Below are 15407 nucleotides of genomic sequence, written 5' to 3'. Positions count from 1 at the left end.
TTTATCTTAAAGAAGAGAAAGAATTATCAGGAAGAGTACACCTGTGTGTCAAGAGAGCAATGCAGGAAAATCCCAACTTCTAAGTGGAGTAACCCAAGAAGGAGCAAGGACATGCCAGACATAAAAAGCAGTATGCCCTAATTCAAGCCTCTTTCCTTCATTTGTACAGAAACTTCCTGGAAGTTTGTACTTCTACACTGTCAGTACAAACATGGGAAGTTACTTTTCTTTCATTAGAAACTACTTATTTTTATAACCAAATATTTTTGACATACTGATACTTATAGTACAGAGGACATGAAAAGCTCACCATAGCTTCTTTTATACTGTACAACAGCCAACTTCTTGGAAAATTTAGGTCTTTAATCCAGGTTAGACTAATTTCTATCAGCAGTGATTGACCAGAAAAGAATCCGGTCTGTCAGCAAAAAACCATTTCTGAACTGTGTGGTATTGTATTCCCCCAAATATTGTACATGCTAATAAACTTATCTGGGGTCAGAGACAGAGCTGCCATAATATTAAACATAAAGGATAGGCAGTGGTAGCACATGCCTTTAATCCTAGCATTCCAGAGGCAGAAATCCATGTGTTCAAGGACACAGACAAGCATTGTGACTCATCACGCCTTTAATCCCAGAAAGCAAGCCTTTAATCCCAGGGAGTGGTGGTAGAAAGCAGAAAGGTATATAAGGTGTGAGGACCAGAAACTAGAAGTATTTGGCTGGTTAAGCATTCAGGCTTTTGAGCAGTAATTCAGCTGAGACCCATTCTGGATGAGGACTCAGAGGCCTCCAGTCTGAGGAGACAAGACCAGCTGAGGATCCAGCGAGGTGAGGTAGTTGTGGCTTATTCTGTCTCTCTGACCATCCAGCATTTCGCCCCGATAACTGGCCCTGGGTTTGATTTTATTAATAAGAACTTTTAAGATTCATGCTAAGAACTACATGCAGTTTGGTATTCAGATTTCCATAGTAGGGCTGGGTGTGCTCAACAGCCTGCACAAGACTGTGGTCCTGACTTACCCTTGCTTACCCACCCCCACATAAGATGCCCTTAAAGCTGAATGCTTCTGTGACAAACTCCAAGGACAGCACAGACAAACGGACAGACAGACCTGCTTCCTCTTCTCCAACCTCTCCTGCTTTAGTTTCTCCTTCTCCTTCTCCAGCTCTTTGTTTTTGGTGAGGATGGTGGGTTTACTTTTAGGAGTCTTTTTGTTAAGGATTTTAGCCATGGCATCTGCCCAGCCAGAATTAGTTCCAGCACTTGGTTCTGCAGCCTCATCATTTTCTTCTTCACAGGACTCAACATTGTCCTCACCGTCGGCTTCTACTGCGCCATCATCTGACAACTGGTCCATTTCTGATTCGCAGCTTCCTATGGAACCTAAGAGTAAAAATAAATGAAACTTTAGTGCCCTGGGCAGCACTGCCAGGCCCTCCTGACGCCCGTGTCTGTGGCAGTGACAAGGACACCAGGATTCCCTGTGTGGCTAACAGCACCAGACAGCAGCCCACAACGAGGACCGGGAAGTCACAGTGGCTTCAAGACCCAGGCTGCAGAGACAAATCCAACAGCTGCTCCACATCACATCTGTAGGGATGAGGGAGACCAGGCAGGTCCAATGCAGAGTGCTTTCAAGACACAGATTTCAACCGAGCTGAGCCCTAAATTATTGAAGAGACTAACAAAGATTATTTTTAAGAACTGAAATATTAGCCGGGCAGTGGTGGCTCATGCCTTTAATCCCAGTACTCAGAAGAGAGATGAAGGTGGATCTCTAAATTCAAGGCTAGCCTGGTCTACAGAATAAGTTCCAGGACTACACAAAGAAACCCTGTCTTGAAAAAAAGGCAAGAGAAAAAAAAAGAACTGAAGTATTAATTCATGAAGAAAAACATTTTAGTGTAGTGTTAGAGTACCAGTTTTCTAAAAAATTTGCCACACATATTAAAATTCTAAGCTTATGTCCAGAAAAATACTAAAAACACCTGATTTTTTAAAAGTTGGATATAGCAATAAAATTTATTTGGTCATGTCTTACATTTTTGAGGGGGGAAAAACAAACCCAAATGAGAGTCAAGATGCTGACGGCAGTGCTGAGTAACCATGGCCACATCAACCTTATGCTGTGCTGCAGAGCTCACCAGCAGAAGCCCAGGCGGCAGGGGTCAGAGGGCAGCTGCAACAGCAGCACCGGTGGGCGTGGCTGGGGAAGCTTGCTGAGCAGCTGGGGTACAGTCAGCTTAGCCGGCAGCAAGGTGTACACCCAGCTACACAACAGGGGCACTCCACGGCACTCCACGGAGCTCAAGTGTCTTCTTTCAGAATCCCATGGAATTCACTGGAAAACACTTCAAAGGGACCTGCAATGTTTGCTAATAAGGGCTAACAAAGGCAGCTGAGAATTTCTCAAAGAGGAAAACTCAGAGACAGCAGTTGCCTTTGAGAAACGTGAATTCCCCACTGCTCTCAATACAATCCGACACCCCTCATGGTAGCAGGTCCTTCTAACCTCAAACTTTAAGCCACAAATCAGCCAAGACAGCTGGTTAGATATTTACCCAGGGACTGATTACAATACACGTCCTTCAGGTACTAATTTTGATTAATACAAGTTGGGCATCCCTAAATCCAAAAATCCAAACACTGCAATATGAAGTTTTTAAATGCCATATTGATCAACTGAATTGAATTTGGGGGCATTTCCTTGGATTTCCCGATTAGGGTTGAGGACAATCAGCCAGTAAAGTCTACAAAGAGTAATACAATCAACTCGGCAAAAACTGTCCACAGCCAAGAGCCACACGACTTCTCCCCAGTGGCATCTTTGAGGACCTTGTATATTAACAGTTAAATAATGCAGGTAGTGGAAAAATATTGTTTTAGTTCTCAGAGTTGTCAGCACTTAAAATACTAATGACCAACAATTCTCTCTCTCTCTCTCTCTCTCTCTCTCTCTCTCTCTCTCTCTCTCTCTCTCTCTCTCACACACACACACACACACACACACACACACACACACACAAGCCCTGCTTTTTTAGTAAGCTTTAATCAGATGTAAAGAGATACAACCACTAAAAGTTTTAAGAACCAATACTACCTGGGACATTAGAAGCAAAAAAAGGCTTTACCAGATCCTAGAAAATGGCAAAACTACAACACTGACATCTAGCGTTCGTCCTGATGAACCTATACAAAGGCAGCAAGGAGTCATGGTGTGAGGGAGAGAAGTCTTTCCATGATACAAGCCGCTGCAGCTCCTCACTTACCCAGAATAGCAACACACACACACACACACACACACACACACACACACACACACCAGAATTTCCTTGTAGGAATACTGAAGACCATCAATCATTACGAGAACAACAACAACAAAAAAAAAAAAAAAAAAAAAAAAGGAGCTCTTCATTTTCAATTGTATCCAGACACAGATTTTGCTAATTTTTCACTAACCAATCTTTAGCATCAGAAAGTAAACACAGCTGTCTAACACATGACTATCACTAGACATGAATAAAATGTTATCCAAGTCCTGTATTACTTTAAAAGTGACTTCAGAATTTTACTTTAAAAATTTGAAAACCAAGGGAGAACTACAGAGGATGTTTACTGCAAATAACGGCAAAAATTCCAACAATGGCAATCCTCCACAACAGTTACACATCACTATCACACACTTCAAATATGTCCACATGACTGAGGAATGCAGTTCTTCAATTTTAACCATCTTAAATGTAATATGACTGGACTAAGGAAGACATGGAGACTTCTCACCTGCTGCTGCTTTCAAACCCTCTGCAGCCTCACAAGCTTGCCTACCTGCCAGTTCTTCAGCCCAGATATGATTCGTGGCTGGCAGGGAAGTAAACGGTTTTCTTCAGGACCAAGACAAACTTTTAAAAACATGCACAACCCCCAACATTTCTGAGCACCTCTAAATGAAGAACAAGGAAAGAAATGAATAATTCTACCTTTCTTCCCCCAAAGAACTCAAGTTTAGCAGACAAAAGAAACGTTCAATAACAACTGTGAATGTTCTAGGAGGAAAGAAGGAAGCACTGGGGACAGGAGAGAGGAGGAGGTCTGCGGAAAGTTCCACACAGACAATACTGTGCCATGAACCGCTAACCACTCACTCACATGGGCTACTACATACTTCGAATCCTAGACGTGCTGCTTTGCTATCTGAAGTAAATAAATGATAAAGAAGGCAGTTTGATGAAAAGCACATTTATCTGCTAGGTTATTAGGTCTCAATGCAGTTTTGCCGTTCATCAAAAATGAAAGGCTACCTCTAGGATTCCTACACTGGATTGTTATGAAGTCCTGTATGAGAAGTGGACAGCCATTTTTCAAGCATGTGACCAAGACAATTTAGGGTTTTTCACTGTCTAGAAATGACATTACCTCCCACCTTCCTATGTCACAGTCAGAGGACACTTTCTCTGGGGAAGTGTCTCTTTCTCATCCTGGCAATGGCTGGAGATAAGGATTTGCTCACAGGGGGTTGATTGTGGACTACAGACACTTTCCCCCATAAAAGCTTACAAATCTCGTTGGCATTGTGCCTGAGCTTCCTGCATTGGTTCAACTATTTGAGTAATAACTCGGTTAGTCCCACCTTCCTCCGCTAATAGTATGTGACATCAATGGTCATTATTTTCATCTTTTGACCAAATTTCAACAGAAGTGATTTATTTATTAGGTTTTGTTGTTTTTGTTACTAAAGCTACAAACTGAAGAACCAAGTATACATTGTATTTGAACCAAAACATTATCCACTTCATCTGAGCAGCTCAAGGACAACTCTACAGGGCTGTTGTCCTCCTGTGTCCCACACCAACTGACATTTGTGTACTGTTTAAGATTCAGACTGGTCTAAGGCTGAGGAGGGAGAACTGCCAGGTCAAGGCCTGCCTGGCGACTCACTGAGTTCAAGGCTAGCCTGCACAACCTAGTGAAACCATGTCTCAAAACAAAAAGTATGGGCTGGGAGATGGGTCAGTGGTTAATAGCACTTGTTTTTGCAGAGGACACAAGTATGGCTCCTAGTACCCACATCAAGAGGCTCAAAATCGCCTGTTACTCCAGTTCTAGGAGATGTAACACCTTCTTCTGGCCTTCCTGGGCACTGCATATCCATGGTGCACACAGAATTTTTAAAATAAAAAATAAACAGTGCTGAAGAGGTGGCTCAATAGGTAATGTGTTTACTGCTCAGATCTGAGAACATGAGTTCGATCTCCACAACACGTAAGTGAGTCCAGGAGTGCTCATCTATAGTTCCTGGGTTCCCATGGAAAGAGGAGAGGGCGACAGGAGACTCTCTGGCAACTTACAGCCCAGATAGCATGGCATATGCAGTGGTAGATAACAAGAGACACCCCATCTCAGACAAGCTAGAAGACCTACACCCAAGGTTGCCCTGTGATTTCCATGTGCATGACACAGCACAGGCATCACACACACACACACACACACACACACACACACACACACAGTGTGTGTGTGTGTGTGTATATATGTACATATATATATGAGAGAGAGAGAGAGAGAGAGAGAGAGAGAGAGAGAGAGAGAGAGAGAGAGAGAGAACTGAGGTACAGCTTCACTTAGAGCACCTACCTAGCAAGTTCAAGGCCCTGAATTTGATTCTTCCTCACCTTCCCCCAAAAGACACAGATTGTACCATTTTTATATCCCATATGTCTCTCTGGTTCACGAGCATGTTCCATTTTGTTAAAACCATAATTAAATATTACTGTTAAGTATTACAACTACTATTATTCAAGTTTATGATACATACAACTGCAGTTATTTTTACCCTTGGCGACTGTCTGGTTTTCTAAGAATAAAAGTGTAAAACAATTATATTAAAAGGGGTTTCACGTCTCAAGATAAGGCTCAGGCAATGACTTTCCAAATAAGACTCCAACAGCTCAGGATGTTAACAGAAGAACTGTCAACTGGGACAACACAGATGAAAAAGCTTCTGCTCAGCAAAGGAGAGAATTAACACTGGGCAGACAGTGTATACAGTAGGGGAATCTTTACTGGCTACACATCTGGTAAAGCGTTAAAAGCTGAAATACATACTCAAAACTCAAAACACCACAGTACTGAAGTAGCAAAGAATAAATGGGCAAATGGACCACACAGACACTCTCAAATGAAGAAGTGCACATAACCTAAAACACATGACAAATGCTTACTATCTTCAGCCATGAAGGAAATACAAATCAAAACTGCAGTAAGAGTCCATCTCACCACAGCTGGAATATCATCAAACAAAAGAAACCACATGTGCTAGCACTGGAGAGGCCAGAGGTGGGAGGGAACATGGGCTGACACAGGAGACCCTGCAAGGTTAGAGGCCATTGTTGGACATGCTGCAAGTCTTGGCTCATGAGATCCCATCTAAAAAACCTGTCAGTAGTTTTTTAAATATAAATTCATAACACCTATAAAAAAATTAATGAGGGTTCTTCAAAAAATTAAAAATTTTGCTTTTAACATTTTGAAATCCATGAACCTTAAAGGGATAATTATTGGTTTCCTACTGCTAGAAATATTACATCCTAAATAAAAGCAGGTATTTGAATACCAACAACAACAACAAAACGAAAACTGAAGTCTGATTCAGTTACCTGACTTCTAGTTGTACCCAAAGAATCAAAGTCAGAGACAACTGCTCAGCCATGTTTACCGACAGTGCCACTCAGCCAAGTTCTGGTGTCAGCCTAGTTGTCTATAGGTGGAAGAATTAAGTACATCCTTCCGATGTACTTAATGAAAAGTTTACTGAACACCACACATGCATCAGGCTCATGCTAAGCTCTCAGATACTGCTGTCATCAAAGTCAACAATGTCTCTGTCTCAGAGATCAGGGAGTTTCTGCAACACAAATATTTTATAAAAGCATAATTTTCTACCTTCCTTGTACAAGATGTCAAAAGAAATCAAACCAGAAGATGAAAAGTACAGCTCAAGACACATAAGCCACATCCATGCTATCTGTGAGGCAAGTGCCACCCAACTACATGACAAATGATGTTACTTCAAATCTCAGGAAGGCCCACCCTTAACCACTGTCATGCTCAGCTGAAAAGTCAAACATCTCGGATCCAGTCTCCTGATAGATGGCCCAGGACAATTTAACGAAATGCCTGTAACTTGCACACCACTCCTGAGGACTCAGCCTTTATAGTTTTCAGTTACTATCATCTAAAGTTTATCAATAGTTGTATAAGCCATGAGTTACCTTTCTAGGAAGACTGAATTCACAGTATAAAAACAACCATTTCTCAGGTTAAATATCAAATTCTAAGTCACACCAAAGAAGGTGCATTAACCAATAACTATTTATTACCAAATTTACAAAATGAAGGACCCTTTATTATACTTTATCACTGTCACAGAGATGGCTTAAATGCTGAAAAGAAACTAGATGGAGAGCACTAAACTCTTATCTAGCATTCATATAGTTTGATACCAAACATCATACACATAAAAGTTGTTGGGTTTTTGTTTTTGTTTTTTTTTTGGAGGGCGGAGTGTGGTTAAGCACATTTGCTGCTCTTCAGAGGACCTGAGTTCAGTTCCTAGCACCCATGTCAAGGGGGTTCACAACCATCTGTAACTCCAGCTCCAGGGCATCCACGTATGTACACATAACCACATGAAGGCACACTTACACACACACACACACACACACACACACACACACACACACACACACACACAAATAAACATTAAGAAAAAAATAGAGCCAGCCAGATGGCTCAGCATGTAAATGCCCTTGCCACAAACCAAGTGAGTCCAATCCTCAGGGCCCACATGGTGGAGAGAACTTGCTCCTGCAGACTGTCCTCTGACCTCCACATGTATGCAGTAGCAAGACCTTCACAGAAGACATAAATAAACCATGCAATTTTACAGTTTTAAAGGACCAATGAGCCACAGCCACTCTCCTGAATGTGGGTCTAGATTAGGAAAAGAAATGCACCACCACCACCACCACCACCAGAGCCGGCTTAGTGAGTGGAGCTGGAAAAGTCCATGTTGTGCATAAGCTGAGCCCTCGTAACCCAGTCACCGACAAGACCCAATCCTGAAAAGTTCACAGAGGCCATCACAGAAGCTGCGCACACAAGCTGTTATGGCTTTACAGGGAGACACAGCTGACCTTCAAAACTGCAAGTTCACATACATGGTAAAGTTTCTTTTGAACAATATAAATAGTCCTGCACTTGGCAGTCATCCAGACACACTCCATCCTGACCATTTCTACACTGGACAGTGATCTATAACTACCTTTTAACACTACACTGTATCACAGCCCTGTGTTCATATCTGTCTTCCTTAAAACTGTAACTCTAAGGAATTTATTCATCCTTCATGTCAGTGCCTAGAGGGTTACTATAACATAACAGCACACAAACATTCATTGAATAATTAGGTTTTCATATTATCCAAAAGCCTCCTTGACAAATAATCTGTAACAGAAGAGAACTTTAGTATCAGTATTTATGCTGAAAAACAACATTTTCTGCTCAGAATTATCCACACTTAAGTAAAGAAATACAATTTCCACCCAAATTCGTAAGCAGTACTGATATCTTGTTTAAAGTGTAAGTGTTTTTATTTGCACAGTGAGGCTTACAACAATTATTAAATTCAAAACACTATCATAACGAGGTGAAGTGGCTCAGAGGGTACCGGCACCTGCTGTCAAACCCCTGTAAGTTCTCCTCAGACCCCTGCACGTGAGTACACACAAAATAAATAAATGGAGTAAAAACAACATCAGAACCAGAGGCTCTGCTCAGCACTTTGTTCCTTTGGGAAGGGCTGAGGCCTTTCATTACTGTGCAATAGCTTATGATAGTTACTTCTTGGCCCTGAAGTCCAAGTTCATTCATTCATTTCCTTACACACCTGTGAAAGAACCCCCGAGTAACAGGCATCGTTCTAGGAACTGAAGTTCAACTGTCTGTACACTTATGGAACTTTCAAACAGCAAACACACTTCAGAAGATTTGAAAAGCAGGTTTTAAAAGAGCAAGGTGGGGCTGGAGAAATGTTCAGTAGTTAAGTTCATGCTCCAGAAGAAGAGTTCCTTTCTCGGCATCCACATTAGGCTGCTAACAACCACTTGTAACTTTAGCTTCAAGGGATCTGAGACCTCTAGCAACTACGGACACCTGCGCTCACATTCACATATCCCCCACCCACCCAACACACATACATGTAATTTAAAAATAAGAAAAATAAATCTAAAAAAAGCAGGGCACTAAGCCAACGTGACAAGGAGCACTGTGATGCATTAGAAACATAAAGACAAATCTCCACTGGGTCAGAGACTCAAGCCAATGGAAAATCAGATGGACAGGCAAGCATTTGAAGAATACTGTTGGCAGTACAGGCGAAAGGTAGAGAAACTCCAGGAAGAGGGCACGTCCCAGGTGTCCAGCAACCAATATGAATAGAAAACAGTAATGATCAAGCAGCAGAGGCGCATGATGAGACGAGAGACAAGCCACATCACACAAGTTAAAAATGCTGGATGTTACTCTGGGATGTGAAGCCATTCATGAATGACTGACACGATCAGGCACGCGTGGGTGTGAGTATCAGCTACTACACATGAGCAGTAACGAGGGCGTGGGAAGCACATGTCTGTTCTTCCTTCTACACTATGAAGATGGTGACAAGAACGATGGAACTTTCAAAGCAACAGCAAGGGCAGACACATCACGGTGAAAGACCTCCCAAAATACATCTTCCTTCCATTCTCGAACTGTTACCAAATGTTACATTTGTTTCTCTCCTTTACCATTTACTCTTCTTTCACTGAATACTATCTTATCTCTAACTCCCCAGCGCCCCCACTTCCCCCACCGCACAGTAATACTATTTCTTCCCTCTTGTGGCTTTTTGCTGCTCGCTCTCTGAGCCTAGCCCACCCGTTACTTCAACCGAGACCCTTCCTTTCACGCTTTCCTGTTAAGTTTCTCATTGGCACCGGCAGTTTCGTCCATCTTGGTAACAGCTGACTGAGTCGAAACACGAAATTAAACATGACAGCAAGGCGTCTCTGAAGGGCAGGCCTCCTCACCCCACCCACTTGCTCGCCCCCGGGACGCAACAAGAAGAAACGCAGCCCTTGCCTTGGGGAGTTCAGCTCGACCTTCTCAGTCGCCAGAGCTCCGCCCGACCATGTTACCTTCTCCGTCGGAAGGGTCTTTGAGCCCATCTTCCCGATTCGACACCTCATCCTTAGCTACCAGTTTCATCTTTTTCTTCTTCCTCAGGGAACGCTTCAGCTTTTTCCCCGCGCTCACACGTGAGTCTTGAACGGTCGCGGCCATTTTGACCCGCCGGAAGTGCCTCCTGATAATCCAGTCGGGTTGCAACGAAAGGCACTTCCTCCTCTAGTTCCGGCGTTGCAAAGTTCCGGAACGCCGTTGTCCACTCTGCAGTTCCGGGGTTGAAGCCTCGGGTAGACGGAGAAACGTCTCGATCCACAGGTGTTCTCAGGCGAAGGGGAAGTCGGTTCCAGGTCTCCCCGCTCCCCGCACCGGCAGCCTTCTGAAGTCGGACTCTCCGGCCCGCCCGCCCGGCCTCCTTCCGGGCGGCTGCTGCGGCCAGCTCCTCCCTGGAAGGTTGGCTCCCGGAGTTAGAGACCGCATTCCCATTCATTGTAACAATACAATTACAGAATCAGAAAGCAAACTCGACGTTCACACTTTTTTTTTTTTTTTTAACGGACCAAATGTTCTAATAAGTGTTCCAAAGCTCAGTGTTTTCTGAGTAGAAATTCTTGGTTTTTGTTAGAGAAACTGCCCAGGTAGAGGGGATGAGCCACGCCCTAGTCCTCCCTACCACCTTCCCTAAACTGCAAAACAGCCTTGTAGTACCCAAGGTAGGGGGCGACAATGGGATTATCCTCCTAAATTAAGCCTTTAAATCCTATCTAGTACATTCATTAAATTAAACGCAGACTCCACCCACTCTTCGAAAGTCTAAAATGTAAGGAATTTCTTTGGGAGTTGCTGTTGGATACCCTATCCTCAAAATCGCCAGTGTTATTAAAAGATTTCATCATCTGAAATACATCCCAGCTCCTGCCTATAGCCAACCAGTACCCCATTCAGGTTTTCCTTCCTTATCTAATGGTTTTTGTTCCGTTGGAAGCTGTGCCTCAGCCCCTCTCCTCCCTCTCCAAATCCTGCCCCCTCAGAAGTTTCCCAAGAGAGGGAGCCAGCCCCATCCCCAGCTGCTCAAGACCTTGCCTACCAGTATTTAAGCTCTGGTCCCTAGACCTGCAACTTGATTCCTTCTCCTCTCTCCCGCCTCACTTCTGGGGGTCTGGGGGCAGGAGGGGTCACTTGGGAGCACTTTGCTCATTAACCCAGGACTTTTCGATTTGGTTTGATCTGGCTTATTGTGTTGGTTGAGAAATCTACTACTGAGGATCTGAAAACACTTACCTGGTGCCGAACCAGTTTTTAGCATCCCAAATTTGTCTTTAAAAAAGAAAAGCTACAGAAAATAAGAATCCGCCGGGCGGTGGGGGCGCAAGCCTTTAATCCCAGCACTTGGGAGGCAGAGCCAGGCGGATCTGTGAGTTCGAGGCCAGCCTGGTCTACCAAGTGAGTTCCAGGAAAGGCGCAAAGCTACATAGAGAAACCCTGTCTCCAAAAACCAAACACACACACACACACAGAAGAAGAAGAAGAAGAAGAAGAAGAAGAAGAAGAAGAAGAAGAAGAAGAAGAAGAAGAAGAAGAAGAAGAAGAAGAAGAAGAAGAAGAAGAAGAAGAAGAAGAAGAAGAAGAAGAAGAAGAAGAAGAAAATAAAAATCTTCGTTTTGATGTGTTTTGGTTTTGATGTGATGTGTCTATGCAGGAAATAAATATATACACCCTAAATATAAGACATTTCAGAAGTAGTACAGGAAATACGGCACTGTAAATTCAGTTTTGGACAAGGTCAGATTCCAGCATAAACCTCCGAAGAGAACAATTCTGGTTGAACTCTGCCAGGTCATTGTGATTCCTGTGATATTCTCGCCTCTACAGCAGTATAACGCTCTCATTAGAATGAACGCTGTGCTGGTCCTGAGGCTACTTCCTGATGTCTCATATTTAGCATTTTTTCTTTTTTTTTAATATTTACTTTCATTTTTTCCCATACAATATATTTTAATCATATTGTCTCCCCTCCCCTAACTCCTCCAAGATTCTACCAACCTCCCTACCAACCCAACTTCATATTCTTTCTCTATCCCCTCCACCCAAAAAAAACAGGGGAAACATCAACAAAAATATCAAAACAGAAAAACTAATTTTTAAAAGATTTATTTCTTAGTTTTGTAAGCCTGGATGCGTTTATGTGCACCACATGCAGCAATGCCTGTGGGGGCGGAAGAGAGTGTGGGATCCCCTGAACTGGAATTTGCCTGAGAGCCATCTGACATGGGAACCTAACCAGGATCCTCTGTGAGAGTAGTAAACATTCTTAACCACGGGACCATCTCTCGGCCCCCAGTCTCTGTTCTTTTATTGATCTTTGTCAAATTCATGCCTGTATTCAGTGTACCGCCATAATAGTCACCTCCAAATCATCCCTCACAACCTCACACCATATATCATGTGCCCCCCATTTTCCTGTTCTCTCTCTCTCTCTCTCTCTCTCTCTCTCTCTCTCTCTCTCTCTCTCTCTCTCAACTTACTGAATGCTCACGGACAACCTACCATCAGTCATAGCCTTGAAGAAAAATTCATGCCCACCCCAGTCATCAGTTAGCAAAAGCTCCTCATCATCTGTGAGTGGGGCTTCGTTAGTTCCACATACACACACCCAATCCATGAACCCACTTCTTTTTTTATTTTAATTTTGAGGCAGTATCTTATAAAGTTCCCCAAGCTGGCCTTGAATTAACTCTGTAACTCAGGCAGGTTTTGATTTTTACTGTTTCTGCTTCAGCCTCTGCAGTAGTTGGGGTTTCAGGCCTGTGCCATCAAGCCCAACTTTTACATCAATATAATCATTTCTATATAAGAATTGTTCAACTATGTTTATAGCAGCATTATTCGTAATAGCCAGAACCTGGAAACAACCTAGATGCCCGTCAATTGAAGAATGAATTAAGAAAATGTGGTACATATACACAATGGAGTACTACTCAGCAGAGAAAAAAAGCATGAAATTTGCAGGCAAATGGATGGAACTAGAAAATGTCATCCTGAGTGAGGTAACCCAAACCCAGAAGGACAAACATGGTGTGTACTCACTCATAAGTGGTTACTAGATATAAAGCAAAGAACAATCAGACTGCAACCCACAGAACCAGGGAGGCTACATAGCAGGGGGGACCCTAGGATGACTGTGGCTTATAATAAGTTTTGGTTTTACTCAATCACTGGGCAAGCCTCAGTGAAACATTTCACTATTAGGATAAGAATTTGTTAGCCGGGCGGTGGTGGCGCACGCCTTTAATCCCAGCATTCGGGAAGCAGAACCAGGCGGATCTCTGTGAGTTCGAGGCCAGCCTGGGCTACCAAGTGAGTTCCAGGAAAGGCACAAAGCTACACAGAGAAACCCTGTCTTGAAAAAACCAAAAAAAAAAAAAAAAGAATTTGTACTGTACTGTATCAAGCTGATAATAGATAAAGAAAGAAAGAAAGAAAGAAAGAAAGGAAGGAAGAAAGAGAAAGAAAGAAAGAATTGTTTTGGGCTTGGTTACAGTTTAAAATATTATTTGCAGGAGAAACAAATACTTAATTGGTTACACATTAAATTTTTTCTTCATTAGGGCAATATAAAGCAGAATCCAGGTTTTGTATTTGGAAATCTGATGATCAGAAATGGATATAGTGGGAAGTATCTTTATTACTCCTTTAATTTTCATAATAAACCAATGAGCTAGTTGCTATTACTATTTCTACTTCATAGATGAAAGGACCAAGGCTGAAAAGAAGTAATTGTTTAAAATCACATAGGCAGTGAATGGTAGAAGCTACTCAGACCTAAGCCCTCTGCCCCAGAGTCAGCTTGGCCATTTAACTGCACAACCTACTTATATTGTTGCATTTCAACACTTAGAAAGCATGAAATAAAAATAAGCAGTGAAAATTTCAGGTATCAACTAGAATTCGCAAATTAGAAAGCAAATTTTTGCTCTTACAATGATCCATTGTAAGTAAAAAGACTAGAAATCCACTATCACTGGAACAACAAACCAACTCAATGACCTTTTGGGAGTTTAGATTTTTTTTTTTTTAATTTCACAGGTTCTTTGTGTATATATTCTGGTTTCTCATTTAGTGCTTTTATGAGATTTCTGCATGTGTGAATGTGTGTGTTTCTTCATCTATATATGTTTCTTGTGCTTTTTCTTTGGCTTCTTTATTCTATTGGTTTTGTCCTATGTCAATGTATTTGTTTACATGGTCTTTCATTTTATCATTGTTTTTTGATGCCTGTTTTCTAATGAGAAAAAGAGTGTGGATTTGGGTAGGAGAGGAAGGGGGAGGAGACAGGAGAGGGGAAACTATAATCAGAATATATTGTAAGAAAGAAATCTATTTTCAACCAAAATAGAGAAAATCCCCTGTGTCCCAGAAACAGCTGATGTCATCTGAAGACTGGGATAAACAAAGTGCACCAGTTATCAGTGAGTGGCCCTGAGCATGCCTCCCCTGCCAATGTGAACTTTCCCTCTGAAAACTAACCCAAAATAAATTCTGTGTTCTTGGTCATGGTGTTGTATCACAGAAACAGAAAAAATAAGTAATTAATATGGTGGATCCCTTAAGGTTTTGAGAGTCACTAAGGAGCAACTAGAACTCTACTTTCATAAGCCAGGTTATTTTTTTAAAGGAAAAAATGAACTTTTCTAAAGTCTGTATTTCAAAATCCAGTTTGTAAGTTTCTTCCTGTGTCCTCTAACTTCATTTTGTTTTCTTTTTGAAATAGGATCTCATGTAACCCAGACTGACCTCAAGCTTTCCAATAGCCAAAGATGATCTTGAACAGGATTTCTCTGTGTAGCCCTGGCTGTCCTGGATCTCACTCTGTAGCTCAGGCTGGCCTCAAACTCATAGAGATCTGCCTGCCTCTTCCTTCCGAGTGCTGGGATTAAAGGCTGTGCCACCACTGCATGGCACATCAGAGCCTCTTGAACTCCTGATTTTCCTGCCTCTACCTCCCAAGAGGTGAGATTACAGGCCCGTGACACTACACTTGGCTTATACAGTGCTGGGAATGGAACCCAGGGTCTTACACATGCTAGGCAGGCACACTACCTTGAGCCACATCCCCAGCCAAACTTCTCTTTACAAGATACAATTTCTAAATCCTTTGAAACTCTTTACAGAGGGGTGTTTCC

The 15407-nt window shown here is 42.4% G+C and overlaps 1 protein-coding gene across 1 annotated transcript in view; it reads right to left on the bottom strand.

Moving 5' to 3' along the window:
- Rrp15 (ribosomal RNA processing 15 homolog) overlaps positions 1-10431 on the bottom strand; it is a 32324-nt gene extending 21893 nt beyond the window's left edge. Inside the window, exons 1-2 of the mRNA XM_028876731.2 lie at positions 10239-10431; positions 1118-1389 (exon numbers count right to left, since the gene is read on the bottom strand). Of these exons, the coding sequence (XP_028732564.1) occupies positions 1118-1389; positions 10239-10383 (417 nt within the window). The 5' untranslated portion in view covers positions 10384-10431. The remainder of the gene's footprint in view (positions 1-1117; positions 1390-10238) is intronic.
- Positions 10432-15407: the final 4976 nt, after the last annotated feature.

The sequence above is a fragment of the Peromyscus leucopus genome, chromosome 15 (genome assembly GCF_004664715.2).
Source record: "Peromyscus leucopus breed LL Stock chromosome 15, UCI_PerLeu_2.1, whole genome shotgun sequence".
NCBI classification, from domain to species: domain Eukaryota; kingdom Metazoa; phylum Chordata; class Mammalia; order Rodentia; family Cricetidae; genus Peromyscus; species Peromyscus leucopus.
This window is presented reverse-complemented; position numbering and strand designations above follow the sequence as displayed.